Below are 24,124 nucleotides of genomic sequence, written 5' to 3' on the forward strand. Positions count from 1 at the left end.
CGAGGGTGTTCGCGTCTCAGTGCTCACCGGGGTGGCGCAGCACACCCGGGCAGGCAGGCACTGGCAGGTCCTGCCTCTCTCTGCTCTCAGAATGACTGTGGTCTCGGTACCTGAGCCCCACAGGAACCCCCACTCCTCCTGGGGACCCTTACCAAAACAGATGGGAGAGTGAAGCTGAGCCCTGGCCAGAGCCTTCGCGCTGTCAGCTTCTCGTTCTGGAATGCCATCATTTCGGTCCTCAGCACAACTCCGATGGAAACCGCAGAGGAACCCCTCGCTCTCATCTGGCCCTGGTATAGACAGGCTCGTCGCGCTGCGTGAACAGCAGTGTAGTGCCGGCGAGCGCACACAGAGCCGACGGGGAACAAGCAGAAGCAAACACAGCAGCACACGCACGCTAGGCCCTGCTCCTGCAAGCCCGGCACTGGGAGGGTAGCGTCAGCAAACGACCGCTGCTTCCTCCTGGGCCGGTGCAGTCTGGAAGCCACAGCGACCGCAGATGCGCTTCCCAGTCCGATAATCACAGGCCGTTCCGGGCGGTAGTGTGGGCTTCATTCTTCACCTGACTGTTGTAGGTGCCTCTCGCTGACAGACTCCCTGGTCGCGCTCTGCATGCTCAGCCAAGATCCCTGACGAGCCCGTGCCCTACCCCACTGTCGCTGTTCCAGGGGCACCCACCACGTCGTTCTGTCTCCCCATGAGCTCCCGCATTTCCAAGGCAGAGCCTACGTCTGGTACTTCTGTGCTCCCTGGCCGATGACTTAGTTACATCAGGATTCTGACTTCAGACCTCAGCTTTTTCCTGCTGCGTTCACAATCTCTTCGTCACCCTCCCTAGCCTAGAGAGTCCTCCCTGCTCTGAAGTGAGCTACTTCAGGTGGAGGCACCCTTCTCTTGGCTGCGTGTGCAAAAGGTGCTATTGAGCGGTTCCTGCAGAGGAGTGAGCTCTTCCTGGGCACGTCTGATACGTCCTGCCCTCTCTGAACATAAACTGCCATGGACTAGAACTAGACCAGAGTCCCTCAAAGTCCAAAACGTGGAAAAGTCAAGTGTAACAAAGAATGGGCACTTACCAGCGACACAGAAATGGTGCCAAAGACCCTCTGCAGTGATCCAAAGCCCACGAGGACTGGACTCTGCGACAGCAGGGAGGCGTGCATAGGGGTGGGGTGTGGCCACATCAGTCATGCCATCTTTTCCTCTAAGTCCCCTGCTACCCCCAGACGATCTGATCTGTTCAAATATCTGTGTGCTGCTGATTTCTTTTTATGCTTTGTGTTCAGTCATTGTACATCTCTATACTGCGCGATGTGGCTTTTCAAAGTATGCACGTAGCACATGGCAGTCAAATCACGAACATTACCGAACACGTTATTTTCAATGGAGAACTCGACATTCTTCTGATAAGTGTTTCTTCCCTTTGCTCCTCCCACTTTCTCTCTACCATCTGTTTCTTACCCTTACAGTCTCTGGGGTCTACACTGATTCTCTAGACTTCTGTATCTCTGGATCTTTCTCCTTCTGCCATGGAGTGTAGACATTCAGTATACATTGAGTGGACACACACACACACACACACAAACACACAGAATGGGGATATATGGTTTGTCTTTCATGGCCTGTCTTACTTGACTTAGCATTAAATTTCTATGTTCATCTACTTTGAGTCAAATGTCAGGGTCTCCTTTTCCTTATGGCTGAATGCTGTTCCATAGTGTCTGGGCGCCATAATTTATCTCAACAAATGACGCTGGAAGAGCTGAGTATCTGCCTGCATAAAAGTGAGACTGAATCCCCCTCTCTCACCATTAACAAAAACCAACTCAAAAGGGATCAAAGATTTAAATGTAAAGCCTCCAACTATAAAACTACTGTTGAAAAACACAGAAGAAACCCTTGAAGACATTGGAGTAGGCAAGGATTTTTAAAATAAGACCCAAAATGGACAAGTGCGATTAGAGCAAACTAAAAAGCTTCTGCATGGCAAAATAACTAATAAATGAAAAGTGGAGAAACAACACACAGAGTGGGAGAGAATATTTGTAAACTATGCTTCAGAGAAGAGATAGATAACTGAAATATATTAGGAACTCAAGCAGCTCACTTGCAAAAGATGAAAAATGCCATTTAAAAAGGTTCAACTGGAATCATTTTGAAAAGTAGTAACTCTTGAATTCCAAACCCGAATGTTCTTTCTTATGGGAAACATCAATGCTAATATCCACAAGCATCTCAAAGTATTAACAAACCTGAACCCTGTCTCTCCCAAACTTCTGGATTCTCTGTCTCTACAATGCTTCAAGACATCTCTTTATCCGTTCCTATAGGAGCTCTTGGTGAGACTTGACTTCTCCTTCACTCCGACCTCTCATAGCAGCCTGCTCATCCTGCCCATGCAGTACCTCTGGGGTCGTTTTCTCTCCACCCCGTGGACACGTCTCCACTCCCAGTTCCAGGGTATGTTAGTGGCTTCTAAGTTGCCTCACTCTTGTTTAGCCATTGCTCTGACTATAGAACTATCTTTCAAAAACAACAATTTGATATCATTTGATTACCCCTGCTGGAAGCCTCTATGGATCCCAGTAATCATCTTCCTTACAGAAGGAAGTTAAAGCCCTGCAACTTTGGTAAGAGGCCCTGCACCATCAATGCTTTTCTTCCCTGGTCCGGACGCAGCTCCTGGCCATGGTGCCTGAAGCACTGCGTGGGGGTCACCCCAGCACCTTCTCCACTGTCTGTGTGAGGACGCACTTTTCTCCTCATAGGCCCTGTTTTCACAACGTGCAAGTTTTATCCTTTTCAGCATCTCAGACCTTACAGCCTGAATGCTTCTTTTTGTTTGTTTGTTTTGTTTTTGTTTAGTTGTTTTCTTCTTTTTTTTCCCTTTTTTTGGGGGAGAGGTTTTTGCTAAAGGGCGTGTGCGCTCACCAGAAAGAGAGAGACAGACAGAAAGCAAGAAATTACACCGCAGGAGGGGATGGCCATGCCACAGTCCCTTCTTGGGCATGCTCGCACATGCACCTGGCGTGAGTTTAAGCCACTGGGTCTGGGACTCGGAACTGCAGTAGACTACATGGGAGTCCACAATATAGCCATTACGCCAACTGCTGGTCCTTACTGACTGTTTTTTATCTGCTGGGTCATTGGAAAAGTCAAGATGCATTTTTTTGCATCGAAAAACAGAAATATACATCATGATTTTTCAGGTGACCCAATAGATGTTTTGAATTCTTTGGAGATAGGTATGTTTGGGGACAAAAGTTAATAATAAAAAATGGTTACAATTTATTATAATTTCATGTAACAATTGGAAGTCCCACATTATACTATGCAGTTTATAATACCTAGGTTAGCTTTTATATCCCTGGCATTTATATAAGGAAATTGAAGTTTGGGTAAATAGTTGCCCAAGTACACACAATTAGTTAAGCAGTGGAGCAGGTAATTTAGCCTTGGTCAGTCTGACTCCAGAGCCTGTGTTAGATACAATACTCCCTTGTCTTTGAGGTAATATGATATGCCATGAAAATGTGGACTCACTCACAGAGTGCACAGTGTGGATGTTTGCTTTGAGCTGAAGCACATGCTGACAGTTCAAGTCCTCAAAGTTGGGTACAGGGACTCACCTTGATTCTTAGGCTTTCAATTCAGTAAGAAACAGTATCTTTCTAAGGAGAAATACTACGTAAATGGGAAAATTTAAACATCATCATCATCATTATTATTAGATGGAACCGATTGGGGGAATGGGTCATGTTTATCTTTTGAAACCTGTGTGTGGTGGAATAACTTGAAATTATCCTTTTGCCTTCCAGGGGACACGGCTTATGTGCTTCCTTGATCAACTTCCTTTCCTACTCGACAGGCCTCTCCCGTAACTACCTATTAGTAAATATTTGTTGGAACAAGTATTATTTGAGCACTCACAGACACCTGATACTGTGTTAGCCTATATTTAAGTAGAAAATGCTAACAGTCATTACCTTAAGGGCATTTAAAGTGTTCAGACCTAACTTATTTTTAATCTCAGAGCATACACACACAAATGTTAGAGAGAAAGAGAAAGAGAGAAAGGCCCCCTCGCCAAATAGGGCCTGGTAACATATCAAACCTTTTCCTTCCAGATGTTCATCCTGCCAGGATTCTTGACATGCATGTCCTGATGTTTTTCTAGCCACATGTCCTGATGTTCTTCTAGCCACTGAGGCTGGAACTTGAACCCTGGTTGGCCATGTGGGATCTGGCTTCCTCTGTGTAGCACTTAGCTGACATTTTTAATGGGCCCATTTCTGATACTTCAAAAATTTTACCCTAAATCTATTACCACAATTAAAATAACAGTACATAAATATTTGTTAGGAAGTAACTCAACTGGCTGTTCCTCTTCTTGGCCTTCTGTCTTCTCCACCCCCTTTCCCTTCTCGCTCCTGTTTCCCTGATGGGTCTTACAGCTGTTGTGTGGGAAGGAGCAGGGAGGTCAGGGAGGTATCCTCACCTAGTGGTGACAGAGGCTGAGCCTGGGAAGGACGGTATCAAGGTAGAAGGATGGCCTGGTGTAGAGTGTTAGAGCCTGGGCACAGTGAAGTGTGTGCTCCTTCAGAGGAATAGTGTGGCATAAGATCTCAGAGCTGAGAAGACTGACAAGAGCTTCTATTCAGGGACAGCCAGACATGCGGTGTCTTGAATCCCTTCACGCTATGAAAGTGCCTTAGTCCGTTATTGCGTTGCAACCAGAAATACCTGGGACTAGGTGATTCATAAGAACAGAGGTTTGTCCAGCTTACGGTTAGGAGATGTGAGGTCCAGGGTCCAAGATCTGGTGAGTGGTGAGGTAACAACATGGCAGAGGGCAGGATCTTGAGCAGGAGGCTGTCTGTAAGCCTCTCCTTGTACTGGTCTGCATCCATGTGTCTCTGCCTGCCTCACCTCCTTCTAAAATATACACCAGAACTCAATTCTGGGGGCCTCTGCCCTAAATGACATTACAGCCAAAGGCTGCCATCCTGGGACATATGCAGGAATTCAGTTTTCACTTAACGCCTTTACAGTACAACCAGGTCCTAACACATGAACATTTGGGAGTTTATCCAAACACTGTCCACTAAGACCACATTCCAAAACATGAACCTATGGGAGATAAACCATTATCCAAACTGTAACAGCAGGTAGAGCAGGCTGGAAGGGCAGATGGTCTCAGAAGGTCAGAACCGGATTGGGTGAGGAAGACATCTCTGTTGGGGCAGGGGTGGCAGCAACAGTAGGAGATTCATTCTTTATAAGGGGTATAGGCTGATAAAGATTTAATCTAATAGAATTAATTGGACCCAGGTTTTTCACTAGAGAATGAAGCAATAAAGACAGGAAACAGTAGAATGAACCCTCTGATGTTGAAGTGCAATTAGCACTATCATGAGAACTGCCAGTTCATGACTTAAAATCATGACTAGATGACTTTAAATGTCTATCTTATTTATTTTACTTCTTCCTGTAGGGATACATGGGTATAATGCATATACACCATGCATATTATATACCTATATGATTATTTTATGTACTATATATATGTACAGAGACATATAAGTGCACGCACGTGTGTGTGTGTGTGTACGTGTGTATAAATATGCTTGTATGTGTTCTTAGCTCTGTCCACTGAGATGGAGTGGTGATTTCCTAGTAGGGATAAGTATACTTAGAACCCAGGTCTTGGAGTCTAAATTGCATTCCTTACTAATAGTAACTAGGGCTTCTTGGAGAAATGACTGATTTCAGGGTTGGCGTGGGAAGGTATCAGATAAAACTCAGAATGCCTTGTGCCAGAAAGCAGTGAAGGTTTCAAAAAATGATGAGTCATGTCCAAAGGACAGAGGAACCAGCCTGCAGAGTTCCCACTGGATAAATCTGGGATACGAGCATCAAAATAATCAGTGATACTAGTGGATAATAATCTGTGGACTACTGTAGAAATTCATGAATTCATATGATATAAACAAATGAAATCAATCAATGCAAAGTTTTTTATGCCTCATCAAAATAGCTTTCAAAAGAGCTCCCTATAAAATTTTTATTAATGCAAAAGGAAAAAAAAAAGTACTTTACAGTAGAGAAGCCTGACAGACATTGCTTTAATCAAGTGATCAAAGTGAGAAATCATCAGTAAAGAGACAAGAAAAAAATAGGTGTACCATCTGATAGGATGCAGTGAAAAGAACACAGTGTCACCTCTGTGGTATTCCTGCCAAAAGTGCCTGCTCTGAATCTAATCATAGTACAACAGAACTCTCCTGAGATTTGCATAACTGCCACAGTCAGGAAAATCAGGAGAACCTGGAGCTATTCCAGAGTAAAGGAGGATGGTGAAACCTGGTAGCTAATGGCAGCGTGTGATTCCGAGCTGGCACCTTTTGCTAAAATGTATATTGTCAGGACTCTGGTTGAAACTCGCATAGCTGAGGGAGCTGAGAAGATACTGAGTAGATGTTATTTCCCATTTTTAATAGCTGTATTGGGGTGATGTGGGAACATTTTTTGCAGGGAGACTCAATAGTGTAGAGGGGTAAGCACCATCAGGTCAGTAGCTTACTCTCACAAGGGAAAATGTTCTGTTTTTGAAACTTTTCCGTTAGTGTGAGAGTGAAAAGAAACAAACAAAAAAATTAATTCAGCTCTTTCTAACAAAAGCTTGAATTAACATAGATAAACTACAATAGTAGTTGAGATGTGCTCATCTATTTAAGTTCCTGGGTGGTGTAATGGTTATGTTGTTGGACTCACGTGGTTGACCTCAGTTCAGGTAAAAACTCATGCCGGGTTCATGTGCGTGTATGCCCAAAAGCCCAAGAGGAGAATGGAGGAGAAGGGATTGTGGCGTGGCTATCCTCCTGGGGGGAGTGACTTTTTAAGCATAGCTTGTTTAAGTTTTATACATTTTTTCTTTTTTTGCCTTTTATTAAATCTTTTATGTAACTCCATTTTTTCATTTTTTTTTTGTTTTTGTTTTTGCGTAGGGAAACAAACAAAAGTGATTTTCGCTTTCTATCAAGCGCACATGCCCTATAGCAAAAACTCTCTCTCTCAAAAACAAAACAGAAAAAAATCTATGTGTATAGGTCTATTTTGTGAAATATTTAAAACAACTTTGTTTCATAATTTACAGAGTAAAGTGAGCCTTGGAAATAACGTATTGATAGGACACACATACTGACATAGAAGAAAAAAATCTCAGAACATTGTTTTAAAAACACAATGAGTCGACAGGTGGCATGGTGGTTGAAGTGCTGGACTCCCACGAGGTCAACTGCTGTTCGAATCCCAGACCTATTGCCATGCTTTCTAACGTTTTCTCTCTGGTCAAAATAAAATAATAAATATGGGGCCAGCAGGTGGCATGGTGGTTAAGGTGGCTGGAATCACACATGGCTGACTACGGTTTGAGTCCTGGACCTGGCAGCTTGCTTTCTCACTTTCCTTCTCTCTCTTTATCTCTCTCTGGTCAAATTCAAAATAAAATAAAGTAAAATAAAATAAATGAAAAAAAGAATAAAATTAAATAATTTTTTAAAAGCTTACATGCACACACACACACAGACACTACTCCTAATAAAATATTGTCAATATTGGAACATAACAAAGTATCTCAAATAATGTTAGTACACAAATAATAGATGTTAACTTTAAAAATGGTATTCTTTTAATCAAAAATCACATTTTTCTGGCATTTTTAGCGTTATTGAGGTTATCATGGCTAATGTGTTCCTAATCTCAAGACAGAATCTTATTATAGCCTTACAGTTCCATAGTTCTGAGAATCTCAAAGAAAATTTAGATGTCTCTCATTTGATCAATCTTGATGCCCGGAGTGCTTTTTGATTTAGCTAAGAGGAGTAAGCTAGCTAGTAGCCATAACTGTTTTTTTGGTTTGCATTTCAACACTAGCATGTGTTTTTTTTTTTCTTTCTAAAAGGTTCTTAGAATAGCCCCAGGCAGGTGCAATTGGCAAGGACAGGTGGCAATAGATGTTCATGCTTTACTGCTGAGTGATGCAAGCCAGGTTATGAAGGAGAGGCATCGTATGTCTCCATTTAATATATACCAAGTGTCCACACTCTACGACTGAAACTAATTCACTAAAGGATATAGGAACACAGTATATAGATGTAAATACCAGATATAGAATGTTTGCAAGAGGAGGGTCTTGCAAAGGACATTTAGAAGAAAAATAGGGAGGCAAAGTATTAATGTCACAAAGAAACATGGTATTATCTGTTGAAGATATTTTGTAGTTTTATCAACTGTATTAGGGAGAAATGTTCACCTGGTGAAATATCCATTTTGTAAGACAAATAATAATGTGATTTAATGTATAAAAGAAAATGAAATGAAAAATAAATAAATTAATAAAAAATGTGTACCTACACTAGGTAGAGCAGGACTTCAGAGCTACAGGGCCATTTGAAGATTATTAAAAATCATCACTTTGAAGATTCAGGATTAAGGATGTATCTGTTGAAAATCTAGGTTTCTTGACTTTGGCATTATTGACATTTTTGGGATGAGTAATGATTTGTTAGTGGAATGGGTTGGGGAGAGAGGTTCAGAATGTTTAATGGCATCTCTGGCCTCTACATATAAAGTAGGTGAAAAGGTATTTTTCAAGTCCTGACAACGATAGTTGAGAAATGACCTTTAGTTTGTGTTCTTAAGATAACATTCTCGGTCTGCCATGAGAGCTGAAATCTAGTGATTTCAGAGATAGGAGCAATGAAGATGTTCTGCTGAGAATTTACCCTGCCTCCACCCACTGTGTCTAGACAAGTCTAAGTGAAAAGTTGCCAAAATCTGAATACTATCTGAGTCTTCATAGTCCTCAACAATGTAGCTACAAGTCCAGGGATGGTAAGGATTGCCAGGATTGCCAGGAAGAGGCAAAGAGGATTCTTCCCTAGAGCCTTCAGAGAGCATTTGGCCCTGCTAACACCGTAATTTCAGATATTCAGCCTCCTGAACTGTGAAGGAATACACTTTTCTTTCTTTTTTTTTTTTTTTTTTTTTTTTTTGAGAGGTTTTTCGCTATAGGGTGCATGCACTTGCCAGAAAGACAGAGAGAGAGAGAGATAGAAAGCGAGAAATTACCCCACAGGGGGGATGGCCATGCCACAATCCCTTCTCCTCCATTTTCCTCTTGGGATCTTGGGCATGCATGCACATGCACCCGGCGTGAGTTTAAGCCACTGGGTCCGGGACTTGAACCGCGGTCGACTACATGGGAGTCCAGCGACATTGCCATTACGCTAACTGCTGGTCCCTATTCCTTTTTTTTTTTTAAAGAGAGTTTTGCTATAGTGTGTGCGCGCTTGCCAGAAACAGAGAAAGACAGAGAGACAGGTGAGAAATCACCTGCTGGGGGATGGCTATGCCACAGCCCCTTCTCCATTCTTCTCTCAGGATCTTGGGCACACACACATGTGCCCTGCATGATTTTTAAGCCACTGGGTCCTGGACTCTAACCCTGGTCAACTGCGTGGGAGTTCAGCGATGTGACCATTATGCCATTTTCTGGTCCCTCACTTTTATTCTTTTAAGCCATCAAATTTGTCTTAATTTGTTAGGGGAACGAAGACAACTTCTTAAATATAACTAGTACCCATCATTTCCAACCTGTTCTCCAGCTTTAGAAAGAGTAGATATCTTAGTGATACGTTTGGCTTTTACAATTTTTCTAGAGTTCTAAATTTTTTTAGAGTTCTATTTGTTCTAAGTTCCAGTGTTGGGACCAGCAGTTGGCATAATGGCTGTCACTGGACTCCCATGTAGTTGACCACAGTTCGAGTCCTGGACCTGGTGGCTTAAATTCACACCATGCACATGTTCATGCATACCTACTATCTTGAGATGAGAATGGAAGAGAAGGGGTTGCATCATGGCCATCCCCTCTGGGATGTAATTTCTCGCTGTCTCTCTGCCTCTCTGTCTTTCTGGTGAGCACATGTGCTCTATAGCAAAAACCTCTCCAAAAAAAAAAAAAAAAAAAAAAAGTTAAAGGGTTTAAAAATTTTTTTTTTGGGGGGGGGGGGAGAGGTTTTCACTATAGAGCGCGTGCGCTCACCAGACAGACAGAGAGAGACATAGAGACAGAAAGCGAGAAATCACCCCACGGGGGGATGGTCACGCCGCAATCCCTTCTCCTGTCGGGATGTTGGGCACGCACGTATACGCGCCTGGCGTGAGTTTTAAGCCACCGGGTCCGGGACGCCACCCGCAGTCATCTACGTGGGAGTCCAGCGACATAGCCATTATGCTAAGCTGGTTCCCGTGTTTAAATATCTTAATGATCTGTGTAGTGGTGAACTGAAACATGAATTTCTATAATGCGTTCTAAAATATATTTTATTACAAAAGTTGTATTTTTAAAGAAGTTATGTGTTGCATGAGAGGAGTTGTGGGAACATTTCGATAGGGTCTTGCCACGCCATGATCCTCCCGTTCAGCCAGCCAGAATCACAGGTTTGCCCATAGGTTCAGGCTGACCTCAGTTCTGCATTCAGGACCTTCCTATATGGCTTCAGTATCACCCAGCAGCACCACTGTAATTTGTGCCATTGCAACTAGACCACAAATCATATTTTAAAGAAAAGATAAATTTCTTTTTATTCTCATATAATCCAGTTTTAGAAATAGCTTTACAAGGCTATGTAAAAGTGTATAATGTGCTTATTATTAGGTATTTGGGTTTTTTATTTTATTTTTATTTTTATTATTTTGTTTGTTTTAAAGTTGTCTATAAAAGGATTTTTTTCTAATACTGTGTGAAATACATGAGTGTCTTATTTGGGCTGTTACCTGTCTCTGACTTAGAAAGTTTGATTTACAGTTGACTCCACCAAGATAACTTGTATTTTTTTTTTTTACATTTTTTTCCTTTTCTTGATGAACTCTTGACAGTATAATGTCTAAGATTCAAAACAGTTTTATCCCCCGTCTCATCCTTGAACCACTGCAGTTACAGACAAAGAGTAGGATTACTATATTACTAGAACTCAGAAATAGAACTCTAAATGCATTACTAATAAGCAGTATTTTACTTGGTGGTTAATATTTTAAAGCTATAGCTTAGCCATATTATGGTTTAAATGGCTTTTACAATTTGACTTGGGGTCTCATGTTTATGGGTAACATGCTACAATGAGGAAATACATTTTGACTTCCAAATCTCTGTTTTATAAAAGTGTATATTGTCCATTTCTACATTGTAGTGTGTTCTATAATTGGGATGCACATTTATAATAACATATTAGAATATTTCTTTTTCTTTTTAGTTTTAATTTTGCTATAAGGTACAGGCTGTTACCAGAGAGAAGAGAGAGAGAGAGAGAGAGAGAGAGAGAAAGTGAGAAATTGCCCTCCCAAGGGGGATGGCCATGCCACAGTCCCTTCTCTACTCTCCTCTCAGGATTTTGGTCACACCTGCACATGCAACTGGTGTGATTTTCAAACTGCCAGGTTTGGAACTCGAACCATGATCCACCATGTGAGAATCCAGAGCCTTAACCACCATGACATCTGCTGGACCCAAATAATTTTAATTATGCATATTGATAGCAATTGGTAGATGAAAGAGAGGTAAGGAGAAAAACATGGTATTTACTTATTGTGTGTGTGTGTAAGTTTGCTACAAGGTATGTGTACTTCTCAGAGAGACAGTTAGACATCATTCCTCCCCTCACCAGGATGGCCATGCTGTAGTCCTTTCTCTTCCATTTCTCCTTTCTGGATTTTGGGCAGGCACACACATACACATGGTTTTCAAGCCGCTAGGTCTGAGACTTCAACCACACAGTGGGCCATGTGGGATCCAGACTCCTCAACCTACATGCCACCTGCTGGCTTGATATTTATTTTAATAATAGCTACTTCTTATACCTTTTTTTCTAAATGAAATACAGTCTCTTCTAAGATTTTAAAATATAATAAAGGAGATTGGGGAATATTAAGAAAGAATATTTATTCTTAATCACTGAACTTATTTCCTGATTTAAATAAAAGCAAATCTTAAAAGTCAATGAAGTTTTTTAGTGTTACTTATCTTCTTTTTTTCCTTTCTAATTTCCTTCAGTTAAATGAAACTCCAAAATTAAATATGTGAAAATGTGACCTTAATATTTTAAGTGGAAATAATAGCACATCTATTTTATTTTAAAATGTTAATAGCATAAATTATAAATCCCTGTAGCAATACCTATTTTAACATGTCACGTGAAAAAAATACCTAAATAGAGACTATTTTGCATCAAGTAATAATAGATGAATAATAATAGGTGAAAATTTGGTTGTTACTCAGTTCTTTAGAAATTGCCCTCCCAAGGGGGATGGCCATGCCACAGTCCCTTCTCTACTCTCCTCTCAGGATTTTGGTCACACCTGCACATGCAACTGGTGTGATTTTCAAACTGCCAGGTTTGGAACTCGAACCATGATCCACCATGTGAGAATCCAGAGCCTTAACCACCATGACATCTGCTGGACCCAAATAATTTTAATTATGCATATTGATAGCAATTGGTAGATGAAAGAGAGGTAAGGAGAAAAACATGGTATTTACTTATTGTGTGTGTGTGTAAGTTTGCTACAAGGTATGTGTACTTCTCAGAGAGACAGTTAGACATCATTCCTCCCCTCACCAGGATGGCCATGCTGTAGTCCTTTCTCTTCCATTTCTCCTTTCTGGATTTTGGGCAGGCACACACATACACATGGTTTTCAAGCCGCTAGGTCTGAGACTTCAACCACACAGTGGGCCATGTGGGATCCAGACTCCTCAACCTACATGCCACCTGCTGGCTTGATATTTATTTTAATAATAGCTACTTCTTATACCTTTTTTTCTAAATGAAATACAGTCTCTTCTAAGATTTTAAAATATAATAAAGGAGATTGGGGAATATTAAGAATATTTATTCTTAATCACTGAACTTATTTCCTGATTTAAATAAAAGCAAATCTTAAAAGTCAATGAAGTTTTTTAGTGTTACTTATCTTCTTTTTTTCCTTTCTAATTTCCTTCAGTTAAATGAAACTCCAAAATTAAATATGTGAAAATGTGACCTTAATATTTTAAGTGGAAATAATAGCACATCTATTTTATTTTAAAATGTTAATAGCATAAATTATAAATCCCTGTAGCAATACCTATTTTAACATGTCACGTGAAAAAAATACCTAAATAGAGACTATTTTGCATCAAGTAATAATAGATGAATAATAATAGGTGAAAATTTGGTTGTTACTCAGTTCTTTGTTGCAACACTTTCAAGCCCTATCTCTGCTATAGAAGGAGAAAAAGAAAAAAAAAAAAACCTATTAGTCTCTGCAACAACTGATAGATGTTCTTCTTTTATATTGGCACTTTGCCACAACCTGTCAAAGATTGCCAGGTGGAAATTTACCAGCAGTGGTCAAGAAAGACTTGCGTATGACAACTTGAGGAATATATGTTATCATTTTGACACATTGCTCAACATTTGTACAATTTTTTGGACCCTCCCTTTTCGCCCTATTTTTGAAAAGTTTGCAGTGGAGACGTGTCACAGCACTGAGCTGGGCATATTGTGTTTTGAACCTTCAAGTAACATGTCAGTGGCAGAACTTGGATTAGGACACAGAACTCCTTCCTCTCCATTTTATGCTTGTTTTTGTGACTCAGCCTAATCTTTTCAGGGAAGTATTCAAACCACATCTGCTTAAATCTCCTGCCAATTTCCTTTAAACACCAACGTAAGCTGAATCAGCCTCCTGCCAGCTGTCCTTCTACTGAAAGCAATAAGGTTTACATTCTCACATTTTTGTTTTAAAAAAAGCTCTTGTCCAAACAAAGAATTTCTTTTACTATTCTGACACTTTCTATAGACTGCCCTACTTTTCCATTCAAGGCGTTTGCATATATCGCCTCGTAAAAGGTAACATTCCCAAGGCAAAAATCACAACAGTTTTTTTGCACTTGAGGCTTGTTGAGGGGGAGCTGGAGCCTGATCCAGATTCATGTTTTAAAGGGAACATGAAGTTAGGGTACTAGTGGTGTCTGCTTTATGGATGTCTGATTGTATTTTTTTCATATGTGAACTGGAATTAGAAATGTCCACTAGCTAGTGTATTCTGGAACTCTCCAGAATTTCTTATTCCCTGAAGCCTGCTTTTTCCTCCTCCTCCTATTCCTTCACCTGCTGTCAGCTTAGATTTTGCCTAAGCCAGACTTAGACCCTTTTTCTCTTTTTGTTCTAGTGTTTTCTGGGTAGGCTCTTTCCTAACAAGTTCTAGTGAGAGGCAATAGGGGAACAGTCCCATCCTGAGAGTTCATCGTCTTGGCATTACCTTCATCCTCATTTCAGTTGGTGGGTCCAGCGTCACACTGTGTAGCTCGTGTGCCAACTTGTATAGAACATACAGATTGTTATCCCCAGTATCACGAGGACTGCTGTGCTACAGTTTGAATGCCTCAGTCCCAGATCAAGAGCCTAAGCCACTAGTATTATAATTCATGTAGTCCTTTAAGGACCAAGTTTACTCTGCTTTGGACTCCTCAGCAGCATTAGGTGCTTTTATGTTCATTTAGGAGAAAGAGTAATAAAAAATGATAAAAAGCACTTTTAAGACTATCATTCTTTTATATTACTAATAGTAAGAATAATAATAATAATAATAATAATAATAATGGGTGGGTAGTAGTGGGTGGGAGGGAGGGGATGGGGAAAACAAATAAATAACAAACAATGAGAAAGTTTTCTGTTGATGATAACGTATATGGTAATATTTTTGACTTGACTAATATGTACCGTGTCCATGCTGTGAAAAACCATGATGTACGCCGTAAAGATGTACAGTGATTAAATGTAAAGTTGAGAAGATGTTAAAAAATGGAGCCAAAGTTAACTTTGAAAGATTACACAGATTGTAACAGTTAAAATGTTTTAAAAACAATTAAAAAAGTAATAAATAATGCCGGACAGTCTCTGAGGGATTATGGGCTTGTTTTAAGGATAAGGAATGTGGTGAGAATCCTCAAGATTGCCTTCTGTTCCACTGTAGGTGAGGCCAAGAAAGGAGAAATCCCTAGCAAGGAAGCAAGGTTACCCAAGCTCATGTTCTGCAAGTTTCAGTGAACAGATGAGATAATAGATCAGCTCTTTCCTTCCCATCTGCCCAACCTGGCTTCTCATCTATAAGTGAATAGCATCTGTCTTGAGACATTTTCTTTTCTTTTCTTTTTTTTTGTTTCCCTGAGAGATTTTTGCTATAGGGCGCGTGCACGCACCAGAAAGACAGAGAGAGATAGAGAGACAGAAAGCGAGAAATCACGCCCCGGGAGAATGGCCATGCTGCAATCCCTTCTCCTCCATTCTCCTCTTGGGATCTTGGGCATGCATGCACATGCGCCCGGCGTGAGTTTAAGCCACCAGGTCTGGGACTCTAACTGCAGTCGACTACATGGGAGTCCAGCGACATAACCATTACGTTAACTGCTGGTCCCAAGACATTTTCTTTTTAATATAACCTTTAATAGAGCTATCCTCAAGAATGGAGAAAGATAATTTTCTCTATTAGGAAAAGAATGTTGATGGGAGCTCCCTTAGCAGTGTGTATGTGTGTGTTAGACACACACACACCAAAGGCAGGTAGGATATGAATACAAATTCAAATGAATGAATGATGCAGGTAAAGTGAAGCTCTGCATTCCTGGTGGCCCAGTGAGAAACCCAGTACACATTCTCCTATATAATCTCTGTCAGAGGGTTGTATAATTTAAGTATATTATTAAAAGATTATTTTATGAGAAAGTACATTCCAACTTCCAAAGCTGTATTAAAGATGATTAAGCCTTTGGAACGCAGATTATTGGAGGGTTAGGTTCTACTGGGTACGTTTTTTATTAGGCAATATTGTAAAGGCCATATGTAAAGCTGAAGCAACAAAAATCAGTCACCAACTTTGATAACATTTTTCACGCAAAGAAGAAAGGAACTAGAAATCTAATCTTTCACTAGGAATAACTTTCTGAGTACAGTATTTTTGAAAAGTTCAATCAAAAAGGCTTAGGTTTCATTTAAATTGAATGGAAGATTGAAAGAATGCAGCCAAGTTTATAATAATCAGTCCCCCCTCCTTTTTTTTTTTTTTAATTTGCCAGAGGGCAATGAGCTAGCTGGAGAAATACAGGAGAAAGCTGTCTGGGGGATGGGGAGGGGGGATAGTCATGCTATAGTCCCTTGTGTCCATTTTTCCATCCTTTCAAGATTTGGGGCGCATGTATACACATGCCTGTCATGTTTTTCTCGCTGCCACATAGTCAGCCACGTGGGATCCAGCTGTCTAAACCACGCCAGAGGCTGACCCAATAATGTCTTCTTTACTCTCTCATTTGTTTAATAAAGTTGGGGTAGTTTTTGTGGGATATAATAAGGTCTGGTGCCCTAAAGTCAAAAGGAACAGAAAGCAGTGTTTAAAAAAAAAAAAAAAAAGCAAAAAAGCTTTGAGGAGAGAGAGAGAGATGGACATGGTCACCTTGTTTCTTCAGTGAAAGTTTTGGGAAGGAGAGGGAAGTGGCACAGGGGCTGGGAAGGCAGTTGTAGAAGGGCTGCCACAGTGTAGCCAAAGCTGGGAAGCAGAGGGCAGGACTCCGGCACCGCCCTTTGTCTTCCCTGTCCTGTAGGCCTAGTGCTTTCTATATTGTTCCTTCTTGTTTACACTTTTTTAGGGTCTCTCTTTACTTTTGTTCTCTCACCTTCTCTTTGCCTCTTCGGGTCTTTCCCATTTCTGGCACTCTTACCTAATTATTCAATGTCTTCAGTTCATGTACATTTTATAAAGAAACTGTAAATCATAGGCTAAGAAAATAGAAGTTTTTATTTTTAGAAAAAGCCATTTGATATAAATCCATAGAGATTTTTAGATAAGAGTATTAAAAGTGTCAGAAATCTGGGCACATTTTATACTCCAATATACTTTTGGAAATCTTTGGAGCATGTAAGATGGCGTTTCCTGGAAGCTTTGTTTTTATTAATGTATATGGTAGGACTTATCCATAGTATATGGTAGCCTGTACACATGGTTTTTGCACAGTTGTCGTAGGTGCAGTTGCTTATTTATTTACTTATTCTAGGAGACAGGGAGAGAGAGAGAATGAACCTTATGTCCCTATGCTGCAGTCTACCCCTAGCCTCATCGGAAGGCCCGGGGACTTACATGCGCATCTCCCCTTCCTGTGCTTTACACAGGGAGACTCCAGGACAAGAACTGAGGACTTTCTCGTGTGGGTTCATCGTCACAAAGCATTGCGTTACTGCTGCACCACTGTCTGGCCCCCAGATTGGCTTTTAGATAGTCATTTAGTCTTAGTAAGAGTCTGTAATCACATGTTTCTCTTTCAGATTCACCTTCTACTAGTCTGCCCGTCCGAGAAGAAATGATGGCAAAATACTCCAACCTTTCCTTGGAGAGTCATAACATATCACTGACTGGTAAATATATCACGTTTCAGATACTGTGCTAAAATAAGTTATTTTATTTTTACCTAAGCCTCTGCTGTTTTGCCTTGTGAAGTGATAATCCTTGTTCAGGGCCTAGTGGAAGAAACACACCAGTACTTTATACGGCGATTACTTGGGGTGGTGGGAAAATCTAACCCAGTGATCCCATGGTGCTGTGGGTACGCAGCGGGGCAGCCAGGCCAGGTGCGCTTGAGCCAAGTAAGGCCTCATAGAAGGGGGACATCTGAGAAGAGAGAAATTCATTTCAATTTACAGATACTCTTATGTTTTCATCATCAGCTCCTGCTGGTACAGCCATTAAAATCACTGTACGTTGAGAGAGAAATTCATGTGTTAGGTTGTCTGAAAAGTTATGATGCATTTTTGCATTAAAAAACACAGAAAAATATGTCATGACTTTTCTGACCTTTGGTCAGAAAAAGTAAAGTTGATATCCAGTGGGTCAATACAGTGCTATGGAGAAACAAGTAAAGAAGAAAAAATGCAAAATAAAACGTTTTTTTTTTGGCTCTGTTTCTGATTTTATTTAGCTCTGATTTTTGCATTTTATTTTTTCACAGATTCCAGTGTTTTGAAAGTAATCTTAGAATTCTTTAAACTTATAACAGTAGTTGATCTGTTTAGTACCAGTTTTAATTTAATTAATTTTTTTTTAGAAACTTATTGCCTTAGGGTGTGTACACTCTCCAGAGAGAGAGAGAGACAGTGACAGTGAGAGGGAAAGTGAGAAATCACTCCCCAGGGGGATGGCCATACTGCTATCCCTTCTCCTCCATTCTTTTCCTGGGATCTTGGGCATGCATGCACATGTGCCCGGCATTAGTTACAAGCCCCTGGGTCCAAGACTTGAACCACAGTCACCACATGTGAGAGTCCAGTAACCTAACTATTATGCCATGTGCTGGCCCTGATATAATTAGAATTAATTTTTTTTTTTTTGGGGGAGAGGTTTTTGCTATAGGGTGCGTGCGCTCGCCAGACAGAGAGATAGAAAGCGAGAAATCACCCCCCAGGGGGGATGGCCACACCGCAATCCCCTCTCCTCCATTCTCCTCTCGGGATCTTGGGCACGCACGCACACGCGCTTGGCGTGAGTTTTAAGCCACCGGGTCCGGGACACGAACCGCAGTCGACCACGTGGGAGTCCAGCGACATAGCCATTATGCTAACTGCTAGTCCCAGAATTTAAAATATTTTAAACCTGTAATTAAATAAGTAACTAGTTTTTCCAGTTACATGTTAAATTTCTATCCATCCTCCAGTCTCGTGAGCTATTTCTCTCCTTCTGTTCGATGTGACTAGAAGGTATGCATGTACATTTGTGCTGCCCAGTCGGATAGCAGGGGAATGCTCGCACTGAGCTTGTTAGTGGAACACTTTTTGACTTTGTAAGCTCTTATCTGTTCCCATATTCCCCCATTCCAACATTTGGAGCTTCTCCTTACTTGTATAAAATAATTATAACACTTCCCGTTTTTGTTATATGTTCTTTTACAAATTTTTGCCTGTTCTAGTTGGTGGTTTCCTCCGTTAGTATGAACTCGTTCCTTAAAAGAGATTCATGTGAAAACAGCAGTTTGCTTATCCTTTGACTAGCCTGGCAGCATTGGCCCCAGGACTGCTCCTCACTTACCCAGTCCAGCTGGAGCCTGGAAACAAAGGTCCACTGCTCAGGCAAGAGCAAGCAGTGGACTTTTACCTGGATGCCAGGCTCGCTATTTCCTTACTTAGCCTGTCTGGAAGCTTTATTTTATTTTATTTTATTTTATTTATTTATTTATTTATTTTGGAGAGGTTTTGCTTTAGGGCGAATGCACTCGCCGGAAAGAGAGAGAGACAGAGAGACAGAAAGTGAGAAATCACCCCCGAGGGAGCATAGCCACGCTGCAATCCCTTCTCCTCTCGGGATCGTGGGCATGAACGCAGATGTGCCTAGTGTAAATTTAGGCCACTGGGTCTGGGACTGGAACCACGGTTGACCACATGGGAGTCCAGCAACATAGCAATTATTCTAACTGCTGGTCCCTATTTATTTATTTTTCCAATTAAAAAAATTTTTTTTTTTAAACATTCGATTGCTATACATCATTTTGCTTGTAAAGAGAATTTACCCAACAAGAAATACTTCTCAGACCTGTCCAGTTGAGAATACTATACATGTTGTTATTAACAGATAATAAACCATTTCTGAGTCCCACAAATGTCATCCTAACCATTCTTTGATGCTAATAGTCCCATTGAAACCAGTATACCTATTGTTACGAAGAGACCAGTAATTGTTCACTTGTCCATTGTTTACTTCTTCCTTGGCTTGATTCTGAAGACCCCTGAGTGTCCACCTGCCCCAAGACTGAGCCAGAACTAAAATGCAGGATATCCTGAGAACTGACTGACCAGAGCCCTGTCGTGCTGTCTCACACACTCACTGATTTGCTTGGTTTCCTTCAAAAATTCCTGCTAGCTTGTTTATCTCTTCCTATAAAAAAAGCTTTTTACTGTTTGATGTGAGAAGCTTGCAGGTCTTGAGTTTGGAGATTTTTCTCTTTTGCAATAGTATTTTTAAAGAAAATAATGATCTAAGTTTGAATCGGTTTTATTTGACAAAGTACATTAATTTTGAAACATTGCGTCTTTGCCCTGTAAACCAGATGACTGCCTTTTCAAGAAGGGCCATTTCTCTGGTTACTTTCTCTTAAAAAATATGACTTCATTTTTTTTGACAAAAAAGGAAAAAAAATAAGGGATGAGATGGTGGCACAGCTGTACACACAGTACTTTGTGGGGCTGACCCAGAGGTGAAGGTTGTTGGTTCAAATCCAAAGACCTCCCCAGGTATGCAGGGTAGTGTGTGCCCGGTGGCCCAGGCTGGAAAAAGCTCAAAGTGGACTCTAGTTGTGAAGACTCTCACTGTATCCCTCCCTCTAACTCTGTCTCTCTGCCTGTCTCTCTCACTCATGGAATGAATAAGTAAAAAGAAAAGAAATTTGGTCTTGGGGCTGGCCAACAGGTGGCATAATGGTTAAAATGCTGGACTCCCACATAACTGACTACAGTTTGAGTCTTGGGCTTGTTGGCTTGCTTTATCACTTTCCTCCTCTCTCTCTTTCTGTCTCTCTGGTGGGCACATATGCTCTATCATGAATGACAATAATAATAAATAAAATTAATAAATGATTCTTTAAAAAGTAATTTGATCTTTTATCTGCACTTCAGTGTTTATTGCAGCACTGTTCACAATAGCCAAGATGAGGAATCAAAGTTAAGTGCCTATCAACAGATAAACGGGTAAAGAAATGGTGATACCCACACAGACACACACAATGGAACACTGTTTATCCATTTAGAAGAACAAAATTCTGTCATATGAAGTTAAATGAGTGAGCTAGAGGACATTGTGTTAGGTGAAATAAACCAGGCACAGAAAGAAAAATACTGTCTGTTCTTTATATGTGGAAACTGAAAAAAGTGACCTCATGGAAGCGGAGATGGAGTGTACTGGAGGCTGGCAAGGATGAGGTGGGAGGGAGAGAGGGATATTGATTAGCAAAATAGAGCCATAGATAGTAGGAACAATGTCTGGGCTTACACTACACAGTAGGGAGAATGTGGTTAACAACTGACTTTATATGCACGAGTAGCTAAAAAAGAGGGTTTTGAATGTTCCTAACACAAAGTGATGACGAATGTTTGAGATCGTAGGTGTGCTCACTACTCTGATTAAATTTTACTCATTGTATTCATGTACTGGAAATCATTATGCCCTCACAAACACCTACAATTCCTGTATGTTAATGAAAACGTTTATTCTTAAGAACTGCCTTTATTGAGGAACATAGAATTTAAGTTTGAGAATGTTCTTGTGATTATTGGGAACCATTGGCTTTCTTTAAAAACCATTAGGGGGCCAGCAGGTGGCATGGGGGTTAACGTGTTGGACTCTGCTAGACTCCCACATGGTTGATCACGGTTCAAGTCTTAGGCCTGGCAGCTTGTTTTCTCACTTCCTTTCTCTCTATGCTTGAATTTTTTAAAAAAAATCATGATAAATGAAATGAAATAAAGTAATTCTTAAAAAACTTAAGTTTTGTAATGAACTTCATACAGATGTGATGCCTGCATCATCATGCTGGGCCTTTCTTTCCTTTTTCTTTTTCCTTAGGTTTGTGCCACAGGACATATGTGAGAGAGACAGTGAGAGGGAAAGTATGAAGTCACACACACACACACACACAAGGGATGGCCACACCACAATCCCTTCTGTCATCTCCAGTCTCCTCTTGAGATTTGGGCATGCAGGCACACATACCTGGCATGATTTTCTTGCCACTCAGTCCAGGAGTCAAACTGGGATCAGTCATATGGGAGTTTAGCACCTTAAACACCATGCCACTTGCTGGCTCCTGGGCTGCCTTTGTCACTCTTTTCTTGTAATAGCAATTTAAAAACATCTATACCTATTTTAAAGAGATCTACAGTTTTAAATGATGTATTCAAAACTATGAAAATAAAACTATTTTAATTGCCTTGATTCTAAGTTAATTTTAATATGTGCTGAATAATGAATTGACTTGATGAAGGTCCGAAAGCTTTCTTTTTTTCTGTTTTACCTCTCTGCTATCACTAGGGGTTTAAAACTCTTATTTTGATAATGGACTGGTTTTATGTCACTGAACTAAAACTCCCAGTGTCAATGTTTGAGTTCACTGTATCCCCACAATTAGAGTGCATCTATACGGTTAGTTTCAGTTTCCACAGTTCCCTTGTAGTGTTTAGTGTCTCAATCAGTGTGTTACACTTTAACTAAAGAGGTTACAATCGAAGCTCACCTGGCAGATTTTTTGACCAGCTTGGCAATGTTGGCACTCTCTCTTCCCATGTTGACCCAGTGGCTCATTTTATTTATCATGTTGAGATGGGAGCAGCTGGCCTGACAAGGTCCTAGTGAGTAGTGAGGCAAGGGAGGTGGTGTCATTAGGCAGTGGGGTACAGATGTGCAGGTTAAGGCACAGAGTCAGGCCTGGAAAGATTTTTCAAGGTGAGGAAGGATAACTGTGTTGCCTAGAGCCAGGTAGGCAGAGATTAGTGATTGGACTGCTCACAAATGAGAAGATGAGAAGGCTGAGAAGAAGAAACATTTGGCTGCCCAGACACTTTGTTGCAGAGGAGACCCTAGAATAATTCCAGTGAGCTACAAATGTTTATGATATTTCTCAGAGGCAGTCAGCAGACCTGAGGTAAAGTCTGTTCTTAGAAGGTGAGAAATAACAATGTGAGTCCTAACACTCACAGAGAGGGAGAGAGAAGGTGGAAGAGGCATCTGCCGTAGCAACACATGAGGACACAGCTGCAAGCTTCTTTTGTCGAGGACCAGAGTTCCTCAGTCAGTAGCAGAAATATCGACATGTGGGGCTGGGTCAATCATTCTGTTTGGGAGGGTTTAGGCTGTTTAGTAGAATCCATGCTCTTCATTCCGTAGCTGTGAGCCACACTGCTAAGTTGTGTAGCCAAAAATGTGTCCTGCTATGGCCCCAAGTGTCCTGGGGGATGAAACGATTCCCACTCATTGCTCTGCCCATCACATAGGATAGCCTGTAGTGCCTCTCGTCCCTTCCACTAGGGACAACATCAGATTCGATAATCCCATGGTCATTAACATTTCATCAAGCATCTCACCAAAAAGTTAGATGATGGTGCCAAGTAACAGACACAGGGTATAGCAGAGTGAGGCAGGGAACCTGATCCTTCCTGATCCCATCTCCCTCCTCCCTCCTGATATGCAAATCCTCTGTTTTTGAGAGTCAAGTTGAAAACCACATCTTCAATAAAGCACTTAAGGAGAAGTATTAATTCTGTTTCCCTGATATGTATTCTCTTATTCTTGTTAACTTTTAACTGCATAAGTAAAAATAAGTTAATTTTAGGTATAATATTTTCAGCATCATAATAGATTAGAGAATCCAAAAATATTCCTACTGTATTTAGAATATATATAGTGTAGTAAACCTTTAACTAAAACATGTAGCTAAGTACACAAAACAATAAACGCACTTTCCACTGACCAAAACTGGTACTCCTACTGTATTTACAATATATATAGTGTAGTAAACCTTTAATTAAAACATGTAGTTAAGTACACAAAAAGATAAACGCACTTTCCACTGACCAAAACTGGTAACCAGGGCATCAAGCCTGTGAATGAATGTCATGTGTGGTTTCTTTGCGCTTGTTGCCAAGGCATTTGGGTTTTAAGAGCCAGAGAAATATAAAAACAAGACTTTGAATCCATGCAAAGAGAATTGAAACTGAAACCTTTAGAAAGCTGGTCCTTCCTGAGCTATAAACACATTGGAAGACTGGCCCTGGAGGGGAAAAATCAGCTGACAGTACAAAGAGATGTAAAGCTTTGTTCTGAATTAAACACACGACTCATGTTGCTATGTGCTGATTAAACATAATAAAAGATCAAACAAAAATGAAAAAGCTCTCAAAATCAAAAGATTCTTCTGATTATTCAAAGCTGTGGGCCTGCCCTCAAGGAGGTTTAGTTTATAAATTTACATTACCTGCATTGTACAGGAGCCTCCGCACTG

The 24,124-nt window shown here is 40.7% G+C and overlaps 1 protein-coding gene across 1 annotated transcript in view; it reads left to right on the plus strand.

Annotated features, from left to right (window-relative positions):
* EMB (embigin) overlaps positions 1-24,124 on the plus strand; it is a 63,628-nt gene that overhangs the window by 3,844 nt on the left and 35,660 nt on the right. Inside the window, exon 2 of the mRNA XM_027772071.1 lies at positions 17,415-17,504. Within this exon, the coding sequence (XP_027627872.1) occupies positions 17,415-17,504 (90 nt within the window). The remainder of the gene's footprint in view (positions 1-17,414; positions 17,505-24,124) is intronic.

The sequence above is a fragment of the Tupaia chinensis genome, unplaced genomic scaffold, assembly GCF_000334495.1.
Source record: "Tupaia chinensis unplaced genomic scaffold, TupChi_1.0 Scaffold000251_1, whole genome shotgun sequence".
Classification (NCBI taxonomy): domain Eukaryota; kingdom Metazoa; phylum Chordata; class Mammalia; order Scandentia; family Tupaiidae; genus Tupaia; species Tupaia belangeri.